A 20,765-nucleotide genomic window follows, 5' to 3' on the forward strand; every position below is an offset into this window, starting at 1 on the left:
TTAAACTATGTGTAAGGGTGAAGGTGGCAGATTGATGAGCCAGTGCACCTAAAGAGCTGATCTGATGGGGGGTGGGCTATCCTCTCCAGCTTTCTGGGGGACACTGATCAGAGACCTGGGATCTAGAATCCCTGCCTGGGCAAAGAGATAGCACAGAGGTAGGGCATTTGCCTTGCACTGGGCCAAACTGGACTAATAGTGGTTTGAATCCTGGCATCCCATATGGTCCCCCCAACCTTCCCAGGAGCGATTTCTAAGTCCAGAGCCAGAAGTAACCCCTGAGCACCACCAGGTTAGACCCAAAAAACAAAAACAAAAAAACCTGAAACCCTGCCTGAAGCCTACAGTCCCATCACATCCTGACTGGCCAGCTCTGGTCCTGGTTTCTACTTCAGAGGAGCATGTCTTGGCTGATCTGAGAGCCAGTTTGTCTGCACCCGTTCACCGCCCTCCTGAAATCTGGCATGCAGGCCGAGCATGGCTCCCTTACCCAATCTGAATTGTTGATTACAAAAATACCTACCATTCTTACCCAGCAACTCAAGCCAACAGTCAAGTGCCTGAAAGCCTGTGTGCAGTGCCACTGTTGCAAGGTCTCTCTGGGCTCATGACCAGGGCACCCTTGTTCCAGATGGCCAGACTACCATGTAAACAGTGGTGTGTACCAACAACATTTGCCACCCAGCACTCAAATGAGTGATTGGTTTCTCTAGGACATTAGGATTAAATCCGTATTTCTCAAACTTGTGAGCTCCAGTTCCCTCTCAAGTCTTTTTAAGTCACTCCAAATGTTCCCCTTTGGAAAGAAGATGCCCAACTTTTCCTGATGCCGTCCAATGTAGTTCCATTGCTCTCTGGGACTGGATCTTCCCAATGCAAAGAAAAGGAAATATATCTGGCAGGAACAACAGTATAGCAAGTAGACTGCTTGTTGAATCAAATTATATGCCCAGCATCCCATCTGGTTCCCCAAGCCCTCCAGGAATGATTCTGAGTGCAGTCAGGAGTAAGCCCTGAGCACCACTGGGTATGCACTCGCTCACCCACACCCACCCCCCATAAAATGAGCTCAGAGCTGTTTCTAAGGATAGTCTGTCAGAAGAAAGTGCTCTGTTGCTCTTCGGGGAGACTGGGAACAGGGGTTTGGGAAAACTGCAGCTGGAGGCAGGCACACCTCTCCTGGAGAGAGTGGTTCCCATTGGTGGACCACCACCAGGTGCCCTTCAGTGGGAAGGGCAGTTATGACACTGGACCCCTGATGCCAGGGACATAAGTTACTACTGCAAAGGAGGCATTGGGACCGTTCCTGAGATAAAGATAATTGTTTGTATTTTCTGTGCCCTCCCAAAGATCTCCAAAGAGAGGTCCTCAGCCCCAGGAACCCATGTGGAGGCTGAGTGACCTCCAGATCTCCTCATCCTATCATCTTTCCCCAACTGCACTGAGAATAACTGGCCTTTAAAACAAGGCCAAGGGGACAAATGAGATTGCTAAGGGAGGGGCCTGGCCCAGGCCTACCTGCCCTGATAGAACTACCATGGCGACCCAGGGGGCCGAGGTTCCAGGTTGTCATGGAACAAGAGGACACCAGGAGTTGAAATTCTCATAATTTTAATGGTCAATAGCTTCTGGTTGGCTCTGAATGGTACAGTTAAACAATATACTTAAAGACACCCCTCCCCCCAAAGCATGTTCACACCCCCTCAGTAGCGTTGCTTCCATCAAAGTTCCACTGCCAGGTCAGACTTCCACAGCCTCAGACCCGGTGGGTCACAAAACCCACATCTTAGTGTAATGAGTTGGAAGAAACCCTTAGTACACTTGGGATCTGTTGCATTTGTTTTGTTTTGTTTTTAAGAACATATTAAACCAAACACCTTCCCAGGCTCCGCTGGCAACTGGAGCTAAACTGTTACTGTGGCAATCTGAATACTTGGCGTCTCTTGTGGGCTGGGCTGCTAGCTTCTCTGCGGTCCTACTGAAATCATACAGAGTAGAGTTCATAGATCTTCTTTACACAGTACACCAGGGCGGCCAGTGCTATCGTGTTGTGCAGTCTCTTTCTGTGCAAGTCGTCCTTCCGGACCAGCACCACTGGGGTGGAGGAAGTGAGTGTGTGGAGGGGCAGGCGCGACAGTTTATAGGCGTCATACTCCACCTGGTACTTGCAGCAAGGGTCAAACTGCCAAGAGATGCCGTAGAGGGTGCAGCAGGCCAGGCTCAGCGCACCAGCGGGCAGGGAGATGTAGTGGGAGTAATCTAAGGGCAGTGCCAACGGGGTGAAGAGGCAGGCCGTGCCCGCCAGCACAGTGGTCTTGTGCAGGCAGTTGCCCACGGTGATCCAGCGGGCGGTCTCGTCGCCGATCCGGGTGGGCTCGATGACGATGTACTTGTACTGGGCTTCCAGGGCCTGCTCCAGCTCATACTCAAACTGGTCCTGCGCATTCTCCCCATTGTAGATCTCGTGCACAATATAACAGTCTGTGGCCGACAAGCTCACCCTGGTTAGAGGAAGAGGGTGGGGAGGCATGAAGAGAGCAATTAGGCCAAGGCACTTTCTACTTCTCTGCTGAGGGAATACCTCACTTGGGCTTTTTATCTCCCATGGTCCCAAAAGACATAATAATCAGTAGAAGCATTTTTCTGAAAGTAGCAAAATCTAAGACACAGGAACACGAGTACCCTGATCCCTAAAATGACAACCTAGAATACAAGCCAGCCTAGCAGCAGATGAGGCTGGATGGGTTAGTTATCAAAGGACCCCCCCATCAAGGCAAAAAGGACTTCTAAAGAGTGCACCCAAACAAAGTCCCAGGTTGGCAGGATGAAATCATTCTTGGTTAATCAGTCAGCTTCAAGACTAGTTCACAAAAACCAAGAGATACCCCACATACACAAGAAAATGCCCTTTGCACAGTCTCTTCCTGGCCTGCAGACAAAATAAGTGATGTGGCCTTGGTGGGAGGGGGGCACGGGAGGGGGGAGGGGCCGCGATTGAGAAGGAAACTGCATCTCGGGAAGACATGGCAGGCCTGCAGTACTTGCAGCATCTCCAGGCAGAAGGCTGGTCCGTCATTACATGCTGAGTGAAAGCATGCTTGCTCCTCCAAAGATCAAGCACCTACAGTACAGCAATGACTCAAAGTTCAAGCAAATAAGGGATCCCTTAACACTCAGCCTTCCAGCTGTGCCTCCCACCCCCTCCCAGGCACACTCAGACCCAACTGTTACAAGTGGCAGCATCATATCTACCATCACTCAGGAGGATCCTGGTCACAGACCAGCCTGAGTGACTGATGGTACAATGGCCCTTCCTCAGACTAGGGACAAGTGGGCACTGTCAGCAGTTACAGGACTCTCTGTGGTGTTGACACGGCAAAATGCCCCCTCACCCCAACAGGCAACTAAACACACAGTTCCTTCCAAGCCATGCCACTTTCATTCGTCTCATTCCTGTCTGTCTCTAGGCCTTTGACATTCAGCACAGTTCCCCTACTCCTGTGACCTGCTCAAGCCTCAAGGAAAGCCTGGCTCTTGTGGCTACACCCAGTTCTGAAACAGGCCTTGGGAAAGCAACTTATTCAGGGTTATTGAACCCTGGACCCCAGGCTGGACCCATCCCATACATGCTCCAGGCCCCCAATGACTCCTACCTATTTCCTGTCCAGATGTGTCATCCTATCAAGGTTCAGAGCAATGTGCTGGCCTTATGTAGGTGGAGGGGCACAGGGCCCCACTTGAGCCACTCCCAAGAAGCCCAATGCTAAGTGCTCAAACACAAAGGCCCAACCAACTATAAGTGTCACAAGGCATCCTGAGTTGGGCTCAGAGACAAGCCTGGGAGCTGAGCACAGAGCTGTCCACAACAGTGAATGGAAGGAGCAAGGTCACACCAAAAGCTCAACTCAAGCTGTAAGGCTTCCTCGCCTTCAAAGCTCAAAGTAAGTTCCCAGGGCCCGGAGAGATAGCACAGCGGTGTTTGCCTTGCAAGCAGCCAATCCAGGACCTAAGGTGGTTGGTTCGAATCCCGGTGTCCCATATGGTCCCCCGTGCCTGCCAGGAGCTATTTCTTTTTTTTTTTTTCTTTTTTTTTTTTTTTGGTTTTTGGGCCACACCCGGTAACGCTCAGGGGTTACTCCTGGCTATGTGCTCAGAAGTTGCTCCTGGCTTGGGAGACCATATGGGACACCGGGGGATTAAACCACGGTCCGTCCAAGGCTAGCGCAGGCAAGGCAGGTACCTTACCTTTAGCGCCACCGCCCGGCCCCCAGGAGCTATTTCTAAGCAGACAGTCAGGAGTAACCCCTGAGCAACGCTGGGTGTGGCCCAAAAACAAAAAAAAAAAAAAAAAAAAAAAAGAAAAGAAAAAAGAAAGTAAGTTCCCAGTGTTACAGACATGGATGCTGGATTCTCTGGGAAAGGGGAAAGATGAAGAAGAGCACTATGCTTGTCAAGGAGGACTCCTTGGAGGACTGGCACTGGGAGGGCTCCTTTAGCAAACACACAAACCTAGGAGGCAGAGCTCCCAGCTGCTTTCTCCTGGGACCACATTAGAACCAAGTGCATGGGGACACGGTTCCCCAGGAGGTGCCTGACTCCCAGCTGGGCGCCAGTGTGGTAAGAGCTAGGCTCAGGAACTTTTGGCCAAGAACTCCTCACCTGGAAATGGCAACTGGCATCTGGAAATAGAAGGCCCTAATTAAATCACAGGCCCTAATGACACTGGCACGGGGCAAAAATCTGTCCCCAGGGGAGGGACAAGGCCTCCAAAGAGGCCACTGCCAACACCACAGCCTGCTCCTGTGCGCAGGCAGGCTGGGCGCTGACACCAGTGAGCACACAAGTGAGGCACCACGAAAAGCCTAGGAAAAGGCAACTGCGGGCTCACTGCTGAAGAAAGCAGTGACCTCCATTTGGTCCTCCATTTGGTTCCAGAGACAATGAGAGAGAAGTGCTCTGGTTACTGCTATCTGGAGGCTTAGCACAGTATAAGTCATCCTTGGCAAACAAAGTCAAACCAAAAGGCCCAAAAGGTCTTTAGTAGGAAAAACAAGACTAGGTTCCACGTGTCTGGAGAGAAGGGGCATGGAAGTTCCAAGAGGGACAACGCAGGGACCCAATCCTGTGCCCATCATCCTGCTTAGCAACCCAAGTCATCGCAAGTTGCCTCACTGTCCAAGTCAGAAGCTTCCTGGCTACAGAAACCCTGAGAAACACTCAAAAGCCATGTTCTGGTAGGCATAATAGGAAAATAGGCATAATAGGAAAATGCAGTTAAAACTAACTCTTGAAATGTCCAACCATCACATTAGTGGGCAGAGCCCACTGCATCCTACCTCCTATTATTTTGCCCCTTCCGTAGCACCCAGCGTGGCAAGGCCCTCATCTTGGAAAGCCCAGATGCACCCACATCCTGTCATGTTCACCTTCTCCAAACCCCATCCCCAACAGCAGCTCCTCTGGTTCCTCAGGCAGCAGTGGGACAAGGTGCTTCTCTCTCCCAAGAGCACAGCATAGCTGTGCCATGATCTCTGGAAGTTAAGGCCAGCACCTGGAGTTGGAGAAATAGTATAGTGGGGAGGCGCTTGCCTTGCTCATGGGCGACCCAGGTTCTATCCTCAATATCCTATATGGTCCTCCAAGCACTGCCAAGCTCAGAAACAGGAGTAACCCCTAAATACCACTCGGTATGAACTAAAAACAAATTTAAAAAAGCGGGGCGGGAGAGACAGCATGGAGGGTAAGGCGTTTGCCTTTCATGCAGAAGGACAGTGGTTCGAATCCTGGCATCCCATATGCCCCCCTCCCCACCCCACCCCACCCCCCACCCCCCGTGCCTGCCAGGGACGATTTTCTCAGCATGGAGCCAGGAGTAACCCCTGAGCACTGCCGGGTGTGACCCAAAAACCAAAACCAAACAAAACGGAAACCAAAATAAGAAAAAAACAGCACACTACAAGCTCCCCCATCCACTGCTACTGTCAGAACTGGAGGAAGGGGAGTGGCCCACAATGCTGGTCTGCGACCCTCACAACATGAGGTGTGTACAGAAAAGCCATGATCACTTCATACACACACCCAACAGCTTTCAAGAACCCATGTCACGTGGGTCACACTGCCAAAAGAATGCGCCAGCACCAAGGCTCCCTGCTGCAACTCCTTTGACCCCCTTGCCTGGCTAAGCACCAAGCTAACAGCCTCTGAGCACCAACAGGTTTAGCTCCCAAACAAAGAAAAGGATGAGATCTCCAGAATTCCATATGATGCATCAGAACAAGACCAGATTTAATTAAGAACAGCACAATTTGGAAACAAGAATCAGTATATGCCAGAGACAAAGAAACCCAGCAGCCGGGTTTAGCAGCCTGTACCTGTATAAGACTCCCTAAAATGCAGTTGCTGGAGCTGGGCTTCAACAATCTCACCTGTAATCCTACCGTACCTGAAAATTGCAGACCAGGCAGAGATGCTGAAACACCTGATTCCTTGTGCCATAGAATTTGAATTTATTTTTTGGCTATGATGTGTTCAGAAACTTTTTAGCTGTTGACAAATTGTGAGCTCCCAAGTTACCATTAAGGGGGGGGGGCCCCTTATGGGGGTCAACAACCAACCTAGTTAAGTTTTAAACTAGCCTCAAAGTGTTTCCTCAACCTTTTACTGATCCTGACCCCTTTCAAAACCCTTGTTCCCTTCCTGTTGTTATCCTGTTCCCTACTACTCCTTTCCCTCACACACAGTCTTCACCTGTGGTCCCTTGAGGGACGCTACTCTCAAAGGTCTGATTAATTGTGCATTGGCACTTTGGCCTGCTGTTCCTGGGTCAGAGCCTTGCCCTCTACTGCTACAGTGGCCCAGCTCTCCATTTGGCTCCTCCCGCATCAGTCAAAGGTAAACAAACCCAATTAAGAAAGTGCTTTTAAGGGCCCGGAGAGATAGCACAGTGGCGGTTTTGATTGCAAGCAAGCCGATCCAAGGACCAAAGGTGGTTGGTTCAAATCCTGGTGTCCTGTATGGTCCCCCCCGTGCCTGCCAGAGCTATTTTCTGAGCAGACAGCCAGGGTAACCCCCCGAGCACCGCCGGGTGTGGCCCAAAAACCCAAAAGGAAAAAAAAAAAGAAAGAAAGTTGCTTTAAGACACAACAGCATCAACATCACTTCAACTCTAACCTGTGGACAGCAGCAGACCAAAAACAAAGAACAACCTGAGATGAGATCCTTTGGACCCTGGATTTCTTTGAAGGCCACATTTTGGCCTTTCATTATAGGTGTGAAATGACTAGTAAGAGCCTGACCAAGAGGCCCGGAGATGATAGATAGCACAGCGGTGAGGTGTTTGCCTTGCATGCAGCCGATCCAGGACAGACGGTGGTTTGGATCCCGATATCCCAAATAGTCCTCATGTCTGCCAGAAGCGATTTTCAAGTGCAGAGCCAGGAGTGTGACCCAAAAACAAAACAAAACAAAACAAACAAAAAGCCTGACCAAAAAAACTCATGTTTAAGGAGGGAAAAGTATGGTTAATGAAGTCTCGAATAAACAAAGAGGGCGAGTTTTGTCATACACTTTTAAGATCACTTTACTTTTTCCCTTTCACCTTTTCTGAGTTAATTATAATTAGCACAAGTACCCTTGATTATGTCAACCCCAACCTCAGGTGATTTATGTTAAAACTCTGCTAATAAAAGTGGCAGGTCAGCAACAGAAAAGCTTGGCTGTCAAACCCACAAATCACTAACCCCTGGCCAAAAAAAATGCACTTTTGACTTCATCTGATTTCTTGTGGCAAGCTGAGACTCCCATAGAATTACCCCAGAGGCGAGTAGTTTTCACAGCATGCTACATATTTTGCTTATTAAACATATTTCATATCTTTGTACTTTCAGGAAACACAACTGGCAGTGAGTGATCAGAAGCACTCCTGGTGGGACACCTGCCTGTACAGGCTACTAGCATTTCTAGCCTTTTGAGAAACTTACGCCCCATATTTTTGTTCTTGTTGGCCTTTTTTTGTTTTTTGAGTCACACCAGCAGCACTCAGGAGTTACTCCAGGCTCTACACTCAGAAATCACTCCTGGCAGACTCGGAGACAATATGGTATGCTAGAATTTGAACCACTGTCCTTCTGCATGCAGGCAAATGCCCTATCTCCCATGCTATTTTCTCCAGCCCTGTCCCTTGTTGGTTTTTTATTTTATTTTGTTTTTACTTTTTCCAAGGTGGGTAGGGAGGCCCATTCCCAACAGTGCTCAGGGATTACTCAGGCAGACTTGCGAGGACATTATGGGAACTGAACCAGGGTTGATCACATGCAAATCAAAAGTCCTACCTACTCTATACTAATGCAACCTCCACAGCAGTGCTCAGGACCACCAGGCGAATCAAACCCAGTCCTCTCACATGCAAAACATGCACTCCATTCTTCTGAGCCATTTCTCTTATCTCCCAATTGGTGCTTGGAATTCTTGGCTGCTTCTCAACATCTGCAGTCTCAGTGATATCCTGGGTCACCCCATCAATACTAGGGACCTCCAGGACTAACCTCAGCAATATTTGAGGAACCATGTAGTGTTGGAAATTGAACCTGGATTAGGAACACGCAAGAGGCATCATGTGCCTTAACCACTATACTTGACAGATATGTGTTGTGTATATTTAATATGTGTGTACATGTACATCGAAGGGGGAGATGGCTATATTTGCTTTTCTATGCACAGAGCTTTTCTTTGCTGAGATTTATGACTGTCAACGAAGAGCACAGAGATGTGGCTCTGGAAAAGGAAGCTGTTTCATCAAAAGATTTTGTGATGGGCCATGTAACACAGTGGGTAGAGCTTCTGCCTTGCATGCTGTCATGGTTCATCCCACATGGTCTCCCGATCCTGCCAGGAGTGATTTCTGAGTGCAGAGCCAGGAGTAACCCCTGAACGCTGGCAGGTGTAGCCCCCCAAAAAAGATAGTGTGACCCTTTTGAATATGCCATATTCTCAGGGACTTATGAGATGGGGTGACTTAAATACCTCCTACAGAATATACAGGAACCATTCAGGTGGGGCCCATCTGAATACAGGCACCGTGACAGTGCGACCTGCCCACAGCCATCATCTGAGGCCCCTCGGGTCTGCAAAACTGAAGCAGCTGAAAGACACCCTCAAAAAAAAAAGAAAAAAAAAAAGAAAAAAAAAGAAAAAAAAAACAAAGAAACGAAAAGAAAAAAAAAGAGAGAAAAAAAAACAAAGAAAAAAAGAAAGACACCCTCAGCCTTCTGATCAGATGTACCATAATGAAGAACTGCCAGGACAATCAACACTTCCCTGAATCTGGGCACCCTATACACAGCCTTGCAGCCTCCCAGGGTCTAACCCCACAATCCCTGTACCACTGTAATATCTGTCTTCAAAGAATTAGGGCCAAAGCAATAGTCTCAAACATAAGGCTCCCCAAAAGTCTGGTGACTATGCATGCAGACATATTCAACCTACTTATGAATGAATGCTTGGAGCAGTCATGCTGTGTTAAGAGCATAGGAGACAGGAAGGAACTATGACCTTCTCCAGAGTGGAAACTGACTCAGCACACTTCATCCCACCAGGTATAAAGGAATGTGGGAGCCTGTACTTCACCACACACTGTCTAAATACAGGCAATAGCAATGACACACCACATGGGAATGAGTTCACGTGTGTGAGAGACAGGGAAGACAAGAAAGAAAATGGCACACATCTGGGAGGAAGGTTGTGTAAATCATGGTCACCCTAGCTCCCTTTTTCCCACCATCCTTTAAAGCTGCTTCCAGAACTTTGATGTGCTGCTGAGCCACATCCCCAGAACGACTTCCATGGAGTTGCAAACACACAGATTTATTGTTTTAAAGCTATGATAAAAATACCATAAAGCTGGGGCCGGAGAGATAGCATGGAGGTAAGGCGTTTGCCTTTCATGCAGGAGGTCATCGGTTCGAATCCCGGCGTCCCATATGGTCCCCTGTGCCTGCCAGGAGCAATTTCTGAGCCTGAAGCCAGGAATAACCCCTGAGCACTGCCGGGTGTGACCCAAAAAAAAAAAAAAATACCATAAAGCTAAACAGAAAAAAAAATTATGGTGGGTCCGAAGCTGTGGTGCAGCAGTAGGGCATTTGCCTTGCACGTGTCTGACCTAAGACGGACTGCAGTTCGATCCCCCCACCCCGTGTCCCATATGGTCCCCCAAGTCAGGAGCGATTTCTGAACTCAGAGCCAGGAGTAATGGAGTGTCACCGGGTGTGGCCCAAAAACAAACAAACAAAAAAAGATATGGTAAACCAGGAGCCAGCAAGATAGTTCAGAGGATAAGGCACTTGCCTCTCATGTGGCTGACCTGGGTTTGGTCCCTAGCATCCCATATTGTCTTTCAAAATGCACCCAGACTAATCCTGAGCACCACTCAAGGATAAGTAAATAAACAGAATGCTAAAAATAAAATTTTGTGAAACATCACATAATGACTATACTAAGTATCTAAGTGCTGAGTTTGATGTTAAATGCATTCAATCTTGTGCAGCTAATCTCAAAGAATTTGTTCAGAAAAAGAAGGGGGGGGGGCATGGAGTGATAGCGAAGCAGTAGGGCTTTTGCCTTTCAAGTGGCTGATCCAGGATGGACCTTTGTTCTCCAAGCCAGGAGCAATTTCTGAGCACATAACTAGGAGTAACCCTAGTTACTGGGTGTGGCCCAATAGGGGGGAAAAAAAACCTTGTTTGTCCTCAAATTAAAATCAAAGCCCGGTACCCATTAAACACTCCCCCCAGATAACCAGGTCTATGAATCTGTCAACTCCTAGGTACCTCATATATTCAGAATCATGAAGTGGGTATCTTTTAGTTTTTGACCTATTTTATTAAGCAGTATGGCCTCAGGCCAGTCCATTTTTTAGTATGTTTCATTTGGGCTTTTGTTTGCTTGTTTTTTTTGATTTAGGGTCACACCCTGAAGCCACGGGTTACTCCTGGCAGGCTCAAGGGATGTGATGCCAGGGATCAAACCTGAGTTGACTGCGTGCAAAGCAAATAACCTACCCACTGTGCTATCACTCCAGCTCCTGTTTCAGAATGTCTTTAAATTTATTTTTGGAGCCATAACTGACACTACTCAGATGCCATCCATTGCCAGGAATCAAACCTAGCCTCCTGCAAGCAAAGCATGTACCGTATTTTCCGGCATAAGACGACCCCCTAATTTTGCAGTTAAAACATATGTTTAGGCCTATATTCGCTGTATCACAGAACGTTCCTGTGCAGCATGTGCTGCATGTGTTCCTGTGCTCCTGTACCACAGTGAACCAATCACAACAAGCAAAGGTTCAAAGGTTATACTGTAATAGACTTCCTCTCTGACTCTGGCCAATCTGAGCAGGTTTTTGACAGTGTAGATTCGGGTCCAGAACATTGTCTAATTTGCATGCATCAAAAGCGTGCTTGGATTGGCTGAGTTAGAGAGGCAGTCCGAGCAGCCATACAGTGATTGGTGCAGGATCAAATTGGAAAATTCATTTTGTGGCAATATTCAGACAACTTTCGTTTAGTGGCACATTGAAACATTTTTCGGGATATACTCAGCATATAAGACCACCCCCGATTTTCGGTTGACTTTTTTTTTGTTTCAAAAGTTGTCTTATACGCCGGAAAATACGGTACCTAGCCTACTGAGCTCTCCCAGCACTAGAATTCTCAACCTTAATAAGTTTCTCCCTTTTTTTTTTTTTTTGGTTTTTGAGTCACACCCAGCGGTGCTCAGGGGTTACTCCTGGCTGACTGCTCAGAAATAGCTCCTGGCAGGCACGGGGGACCATATGGGACACCAGGATTCGAACCAACCACCTTTGGTCCTGGATCGGCTGCTTACAAGGCAAACGCCGCTGTGCTATCTCTCCGGGCCCAATTTTCTCCCTTTTTAATTGGGAGAGGCCTCCCAAACAACTTTCATGAGATCCTTGAACCACTCCCAGTAACACTCTACCAATCCATCCACACAGGTCAATGGTAGTAGGCCAGAGCTGAGCTGCAATGATGCTCAGGGTCAGCAGTGCTGGAGAAAAGGGGGTGGGTATGGGGGAGGTGAGACAGGGACATAATCAGACAAAAACCCAGGCTAGAAAGGTCACAGAGCTATGCCCAGAAATGCTGGGGGGTGGGGGGGGGGAAGCCATGTCTTGCATGCTCCTCAGCATTCCCCACTCCCCCTGCACATGCGCGCGCGCGCGCGCGCACACACACACACACACACACACACAAACTTTGGACCCTTGTGAGCTCAAGGGACTGAGTATACACAGGAGGCTTGGGTATGTCTCATGAGTAATCCTGAGGACCCCTGGGTGTGGCCTCCAAACCAAAACCAAATAACAGAGTCTCTGATTATAATATTTTGGGGGGGAACACTTAACCTAGAAGTGGATTCAATCCCCAGCAGCCCAAAGATTGCTCTCCCTAATCCCATCAGAAATGATCCCTGAGCTCGAGTTAGAAGTCCTGAGTATCACTAGGTAAGGTCCAAAAAAAACCCCTCAAAATATATTAATAAAATATCAGCTTCAGGGCCAGAAAGATAACATTTGCCTTTCACATAACCAACCCACGTTCAATCCCCTGCACTAGACTCTACTAGTAATGATCCCTGAGCACAAAGCCACAGCTGGTGGCCCAAAAGAACAAAAGTAATAAGATAAGTAAGATTTTAGATAAAATTCACATACCACAGAGGTCACCTAAAGGTACAATTCAGGGGCCGGAGAGATAGCCTGGAGGTAAAATGTTTGCCTTGAATGCAGAAGGACAGTGGTTCTAATCCCAGCATTCCAAAAGGCCAAAAGGTCCCCTGTGGCAGCCAGGGGCTTTTTCTGAGCAGAGAGCTAGGAGTAACCCCTGAGCGCTGCCAGGTGTGACCCAAAAACAAAAAAAAAAAAAAAAAAAAAAAAAAGTACAATTCAAGGGACTGGAGAGATAAAACAGAAGGTAATGGCCACAACCCAACACCCACCACACACACACCCCTCAGTACTTAGAACAAGTTGTATGACCATCGCACACTCCAGTTTAGAACATTTTTATCATTAGTGAAGTTGCCTATTGTAGATTATTTCCTATAATGGCAAGCATGCAACAGTCTTTGTAACTTTTCTGATTTTTTTTTTTTTGGTTTTTGGGCCACACCCGGTGACGCTCAGGGGTTACTCCTGGCTGTGTGCTCAGAAGTCGCTCCTGGCTTGGGGGACCATATGGGACGCCGGGGGATCGGACGGGGGATCGAACCGCGGTCCGTCCTAGGCTAGCACAGGCAAGGCAGGCACCTTACCTCTAGCGCCACCGCCCGGCCCAACTTTTCTGATTTAACACGTTTTCAAATGCCATCTATGGCAGCAAGTTTGTAACTTCAAGTATGTTACAAACACTTTAGGTGTGTGATATATATGGAAGGGAGGGTCACAACCACTGGTGCTAAGGGGACCATATGTGGTGCCAGGGGAGGGTAGCCTGAGGTGCCACTGGAGGCTTTATTTGCTCAAAGGAAGTAGAACAAGGCAGTGCTGAGTGATTTTTTTTTTGGGGGGGGTTTGAAAAGGGAGCATTAGGTCAAGTTTGGGCACCTCTATAGAACTACATGAATCAAATCACACTAAAGTGGCAATATTACTGGAAGCCCAAGATTAGTAGGCTAGGAGCTCCTCTCTGAAATACAGGATGTCTTTTATTTATTTCTTGTGGGGGCAGGGCTTGGCCACACTCAATGGTGCTTACAAGTTACTCCCAATGATGCTAAGGGACCCTGTGATGCCAGAAATAAAACTAAGATCAGCTGCCGGGGAGGTAAGAGCCTGAACCTCTGTACTAGGGGTTAAGGATCTCAATTTCTAGCCCCTTGAAGCCAGCTGTTTTCACTCCCACTTCTGCAGCACAGAGCCTGATGGTGACAAGGATCCCAGCAGATGTCACAGAAGCATATGTGAGGCATGTCGGAGGGGGAAAAGAAATTATGGTAATTAGGAGAATTGGCAATTGAAAAATTAAAGCAAGAGGCTAATGTCAGGTTGCTTTTCTTTTCTTTTTTTTTTTTTTGGGGGGGGTTTGTTTATTTTTGGGCCACACCTGGCGGTGCTCAGGAGTTACTCCTGGCTGTCTGCTCAGAAATAGCTCCTGGCAGGCACAGAGGACCATATGGGACACCGGGATTCGAACCAACCACCTTTGGTCCTGGATCGGTTGATTGCAAGACAAACGCCGCTGTGCTATCTCTCCGGGCCCGTCAGGTTGCTTTTCACTGAGGATACTTGCTGCCCTATGATATGTGAGGTGCTAAATGCCACCACTATTCCATCCCAGGCTAAGGGAAAACCACTTCTGGCTAACCAAACATGGCAATATGGTTTCTTCGGAAACAAAGAAAGATGAAGGACTAAACAACAGAATTCCACTCGACTGAATGAAAGAAAAGGCACAGACCTGTAAGCCCCAAGTATTGAGGACAGTTCCAGACAGCAAAAGGCCCTCCCAGAGTACCTGACACCCTCAGCTGAGTCAAGAGAGCCAAGCGCAGACACTCTCCTCTTCTGTGCTGGTAAGCAAGCAGCTCTTCTATCGCAGGAACTAGAACACAGCGCTCCAAGTGTGGGAATCCAATGGCCTGGATTCAAGTTCCCACTCAATTACTAAGTGGCTTTGTGTCCACAGGTACCAACCACCACTTGAGCCCTGAGCCACAGTCCTTAATGTGCTCAGCCAGTGCTGCTGTGGGGAGATGGGATGGGGCTGGTGTGCCACAGGGACCACCACCTCCTATTGTGCCACCCAGGGCCTGGTGTCAAGTCCTCCTTTCTTTCCTGAACACACTTGCATTCCTTATCCTCAGTAGAAAGAGGAAGTGAAGCACTAAGGGCAGAATTCCCCAGGCACACATTATTCCAATGAAAATCCATACTGCTTGGAGAAGTCCTCATGCAGGTTGGCACCAAAGGACCCAAACAGAGCCTTACCTTCAAAGCCCACTGCTGGACCCCATCTCCTGAGAACCAACTGAATGAAACCTATGATCCTCAGAGCTATGCACTCATAGCCAGCTGTATCTGTTTGACCCAAGCAGGTCCAGAGGGGGAAATATGGCCTCTTCACACTAGCATCAGAACTAGCCTTTCAGGAGAAAAAAAATAACCCAAATCCTAAGGATTCTAAGCTCTAAAAGGAAAAGGACCAGCCTAGAACAAGAAAAACATCACCCTAAGAATTTCAGCCTCTGGGGCTGGAGAGATAGCATGGAGGTAAGGCGTTTGCCTTGCATGCAGAAGGTCGGTGGTTCGAATCCCTGCATCCCATATGGTTCCCAAGCCTGCCAGGATAGAGCCAGGAGTAACCCCTGAGTGCTGCAGGGTGTGACCCAAAAACCAAGGGGAAAAAAAAAAGAATTTCAGCCTCTACCCAAATGGCTGGTACATTACTACTGTGTGTTCTGCTAGACAGAACTCTAAGGCCCATCCTCCCATCTCCATCCAGAACCACAGCCAGCTAACCCCCCAGATTGGAACTGCAAAGCTGTCTGGGACGGGGAAGAGTGCAAAGGAGTAGAGAACATGTGTGCATGTGAGGGCCCAAGTCCAATCCACGGCAGCACACACCCTCCCCTCCAAGCACAGCCAAAGGTAGTCCTAGTAGTCCCCTTATACCCCTAGCACTGAACTATTGGTTAAGCTCAAGGTTTTGAGGTGAATACACAAGGAGTGACCCTTCCCTCTCTAACCACCAGCTCCTCTGGAGTGGGGGAGAAGGGTGTCTTTTTAAATAAAGGCAGCCCTACCTCTCTGTATAACCCACTCCAAGGCCAACAGAGTGGATTCCTCTTTTTCTTTTTTCTGAATGTCTTTGCAGTGCACTATTTCTTTCCTTAATATAAGCACTATCCTATCAAAAATAACATTTTTAAGAAAGCAAAGTTGGGACCGGAAAGATAGCATGGAGGTAAGCATTTGCCTTGCATGCAGAAGGAAGTAGTTCAAATCCTGGCATCCTATATGGTCCCCAGAGCCTGCCAGGGGCTATTTCTGAGCATAGAGTCAGGAGTAGCCCCTGAGCGCTGCATGGGGTGACCAAAAAAAAAGAAAGAAAGAAAGAAAGTAAAGTTATCCAAAAGGAGGACCAAATTCCGGAGTGAGGCACAGAGTAAGATGGAAGTGACCCACAAAACAAGCTGTTTAAATATGCTACAGCAGATGGCTACCCAATACAAGGGAGAAGAAGCCACAATAGAAGTAATTTTGCCCTATGGTCTGAGTATTGAGTCCAGTGCGCTGGTCACTAAAGCACCCCACACCTTCCAACAGAGCTGCTACCTGATTAGTATCAGATCAAGCACATCTTCATGTAAGGACAAAAACAGGAGCTGAGCGCACACAACTATACTCACATTCCAACAATCACGGAGACTCCCAGATGCTGAGGGGCCCCAAGAGAGCGAAGACAGCAGCCCAAGTGGGACAGGAAGGACTGTCTGTGAGCTGGTCCGGGTTGGCACCCAAGTGGCAGAACACACAGATACCTGCACTGTGCTTTCCTAGATGGGCAAGTGTGTCTCAAAGACGCCGACAGGACAAGTGGCAATCTGTTTCGTGTGCTCGCTGCCAGTGTGCTGAATTTTGGACAAGAATTCAGGTTACAGCTCAGAGTCTGATGTTCTTCATTATAAACACTGTTGATTCCCTAGATTTAATGGAGTGGAGAGAAAAATCAACATGCAAGCAGCTATCATTTTCCTAGTTCCTCCCCTCTCCTATTTTAGTCTAGACCAGCACTGACCTAGTAATAGAAATTCCTGCAATAATGGGGAAATGTTCTCTATCTCAGCTGCCCAAATGGTGGCGACAAGCTACAGGCGGCTACTAGGCATATGAAATATGATTAGTTTACTGAGAAGCTGAATCTTTCATTTCACTTCTTTTTAAATAAGTTCAATGTTATTGCCTATCTGGTTAGTGGCAGCTGCATTACTACTACTCCAGGGGCTGGAGAGATAGTCCAGGGGTTCAGGTACTTGCCTTGAGTATGGTAAAATCCTGGTGGTACATACTGTCCTTTTAAGTAACATCAGTAGTGCCCCTCCCAATCTCCCAAAATAACCACTTCTCTAATTAAATTCAAGGACAAGGTAAAACAAGAAGCCATCACTGGCACATAGCTGACAACAGGAACTCTTGGACAATCTGGCAGCAACGAGAGCCTTCAAACATACAGTATGCTTTGAGGTTTGTAGGTGCTGGCAAATCTGCAGTTTGCCCAAAAATGTTGCTCTGTTTTGGCCCTTGCCCCAACCAATTTTCCCTTCCTTAAACTTCAGCACAAAGCAGACTCCAACCAGGCTGCAAGCAACTGACAAAGTGATCTTAGATAATAGAGCTGAAAATGAAGTTGGCACTGAGGTAAGAAGGGCCAATATAATTTGAGAGACAAAAACAGCCTCCTCTATGTACAAAAGTCAGTAATATAAACTCAAGCGTTATAATCCACACACAGTGCAGGTCAATCAATTCATCCAGCCAGCCCCACCCAGTTTCCCAGACCATAAGCCCAGATGGAGGTGAGCCCAAAAGCAGCTGGCTGGCCCTGGCTATGTTTCCATTCCCTCCCTGCTCCGAGTGGGAGGGCCTGAGGGTAGGAACTGGGTTCAGACAAATCACTTCCCAACAGAACTGGTTTAGCCCTCACTATAAAAGCAAGCAGGGGGGGCATGCTGTGTTATCTGGAAGGAGGACAGATGGTGCCTCCTACACCACAAAAACCAGCCGCCCCACTCCCAGCTGACATATGACACCTGCCCAAGTGAGCAGGGCTTTCAGTTCGGGCAAAGGTTGCAACCTGAATACCTAAGGTGAGAAGACAGGCAAGTGGAACTGTCAGGTGAGGCAAGATGTGCTTAGAGAGCACTTGCTCTTACCAAAATAAACTGACCACTACTCCTTTGTTCAAGAAGTTTTCAGTGACATTTTTCATTTATCGTGTTGGCAATCAAGTTAAAGTCTCTTAAACATCGAGGAGAAGGACTGGATTCAAAGTCAGTTTTGGGTGAACATTTGTCTCAAACCAAGGAGGAAAAGTCCCAAGTATCTCATTTCTTAGATCAGTAACAGCTTAACTTTCGCTGGCATTTCCCCTACAGGTTGTCTAGCACATACCCATCTGGTCTTTCTGTTGTTTTATCCAGAAAGGAAGAATCCTTCCTCTCTTACACAGAGTTTTTAAACGGGGTTATTTCCTATCACTAAAGAATTTGCCTGTATTAAAGATCTTGGGAAACACAGGAGTTTCAAAATCATCTATGATAAATCTTATATACCAGGTGGGAGCTGCAAGGAAAAAAAAAAACAAACACTGGCACTGTCTGCTTTTCAAATAAAGAGAAAATGTGTAGCAGTGTTAAATAACTCAAGAATAAAATGTAAGCTAAAAGAGCCCGTCTCCACTGCCAAACAGGAAGTGTCTCCTGGGCTGGAAAACCACCTGCAGGCAACGGCAATGAATATATGATGGAATAAGTAAAGGAACAACAATAATGTAGAGTAGTGAGAACGAGGAAGAAGGGGAGGAAAAGAATGAGAAAGAGTTTTACTGTTGAACCACCCTCACTAAAATGAAGAGACCCCCAAAAAATGGGCAAACACAAAAACTTTCTTTTCTTGCCGGCCTCTCTCAGGCCACAAACAGAATGGGCAAGGCGGTCGGTTCTTTCTATCTGAAATCTGGATGTTTCTTCCAGCAATCCACAATCCTTTCCTAAACTTCTACTAACCGAAAAGCTTTTAGTGACTTCGACTCGCAGAAACTGCTCCCCTTTTAGAAAAGCTAAGGGGGAAAGAAACAAACAAAAAAAATCGCAAATCGAACACGAAAACAAGAAAAGCCACTCGCTCTCTTCAATCTCCCTCTTTAGTAATCAATCGCTTCTCCCAAATCGAGATCCAACCTGGGGAGTAAAACAAGCTCTGGATATGCTAGAGGAGCTCCTTTACCCAAACCAGGGCCTTGGTAAGGAAAAAGGTCACTTGAAAGGACTTTTTTTTCCACGCTAAGGAGGCAAATTGCAATCTCCACGAAGTCGCAACCGCCAACCTCGTGGAAGCAGCGGCCGACTCCCTAACCCGGGGAGACAGGCCCAAGTGTAAAGAGAGAGAGAGTGTGTGTGAAAGTGGCTCGGGGCAATGTGCAAGAAAGCGGCTGCCCTTCCCGAAAGCCGACCCATCATGCATCCTTCACCCTCTCTCTCTCCTTCTCGAGAATCCAATGCTCGCCATATCCGGAGCCTCGGCCTCAATAAATGGCCACGAGCGCACAGCCAGCAGGCCAGCAGGGCGGGAGCTGCGGGTGCTTCGGGCCTGCGAGTTGCAAAAGCCTCGCTTGCTTGCATGGGGGAGGCGAGGCCTCTGCTCTGCTCTGACCCCGTCCCGTCCAGGTCCGGCCACCTCGCCAAAGCCCCCTCGTCGTCGTCGTCCCCAGACCCCATCCCAGGAGCTCATCGACTGCAAGCGGCCGCTCCAGGCCCGGCTCGGCCGCGCGGGCGCCAGATTCCCACCCGGATCCCGGATCGGCCCGGACCAAGGAACCCCCCGCGTGCCCCAGACTGCTCAAGCAAGGCTCGGGAAGTGGAGGCCGGCGGGGCTAAGAACGGGGTTCGGGGGAAGAACTGCAGCTCCCGAAGACGTCCATGGCTCCCGGGACACGGAGCCACCCGCTCTGGGAAAGGAAGCAAAGCCTCCGGATCTCACCTCTCTCGGGAGCTGCGGCCACTGCTGCCCGGGCCAAGACACCTCCTTCCCCAAGCGGCCATCTTGGAGACACTCGGCTCGCAAATGTCTCGCGCCAAGGCGGCCTCGGGGTAGCGCGCGGGCCTCTGGGAAATGTAGTCCAAGCTGCCCTCCAAGCAGGCTCGGGATATGGAAAGGAGAGCGCTATGGGACTACAATTCCCGGAATGCATCGCGTCTCGGAAGTCTCCGCCTCCTCGCGCCTCCCTGAGAAATGTAGTTCTCTTCTGATGGGGCGGAGGGCATGGGGAGGCCGGAACAAAGAATTCTGGTAAAGAACTCTTTCTTAGACATAAAAAAGGCTCGAGAGCTACGGGCTGAGAGTCACAATGGCCAGGTTTTCACAAGATGCTGGGTCCTAAAACATAGGCCTGGAAGAGAGTTGGAAAAGGAAAATGCCTACAATTCCCAGAGTGCCGCGGGGCAGGCCCGCTGCCGCCACTAAGGGGAGGTGGGGACGCCACGCTCTCTCTGTAGATGCTGGCGGAGCGCAACTTCCCCAGACCTGCCCGCGCTTGCCCGGCCGCCTTGCTGCCGCGTGGCCTGCCCGGTTCCTCCGCCTCGCCCTCCGCAGATGCGTCCCGACCTGCCTAAGGTCACTCACTGACTCACTGAGAGACGGGTCTTTGTCAGGATTGGGCTCGCTACTCTTTTTGCTTTCTTCAAGGCTGGATTCAAGACGTCACTGGAAGGCAAGATCTGTTTTTTTCCCCTCCCTGGACCCTTGCATGATCTTGCAGACTTGAAAGGAAGAAATTCAAAAAGCAAAGACTGGATGCGTTGCAATGCACAAGGCCCCTTTGGTCCTGGCCACACTCTTGCACTTGGTGCTCTGTAGAAGAAGATCTTTATCTCTGAAGGGCCAAACTGGGCAGAGAAGCTCCAGACCTCCTGGGGCCCGGCCCAAACCCCCCACCCCGAATTGGGAAGCATCGGAAGGAATTCCTTTGCAA

At 48.7% G+C, this 20,765-nt stretch overlaps 1 protein-coding gene across 1 annotated transcript; it reads right to left on the reverse strand.

The window, feature by feature from the left end:
• Nucleotides 1–1,594: 1,594 nt before the first annotated feature.
• TMEM11 (transmembrane protein 11) lies at nt 1,595–19,828 on the reverse strand. Its single transcript, XM_049776981.1, has 3 exons — nt 19,775–19,828; nt 16,426–16,718; nt 1,595–2,501 (listed from the first exon to the last, which is right to left on the reverse strand). Coding segments are annotated over exons 2-3 (519 nt in total). The 5' UTR covers nt 16,428–16,718; nt 19,775–19,828; the 3' UTR covers nt 1,595–1,984.
• Nucleotides 19,829–20,765: the final 937 nt, after the last annotated feature.

The sequence above is a fragment of the Suncus etruscus genome, chromosome 7, assembly GCF_024139225.1.
Source record: "Suncus etruscus isolate mSunEtr1 chromosome 7, mSunEtr1.pri.cur, whole genome shotgun sequence".
In the NCBI taxonomy this organism is placed as follows: Eukaryota; Metazoa; Chordata; class Mammalia; order Eulipotyphla; family Soricidae; genus Suncus; species Suncus etruscus.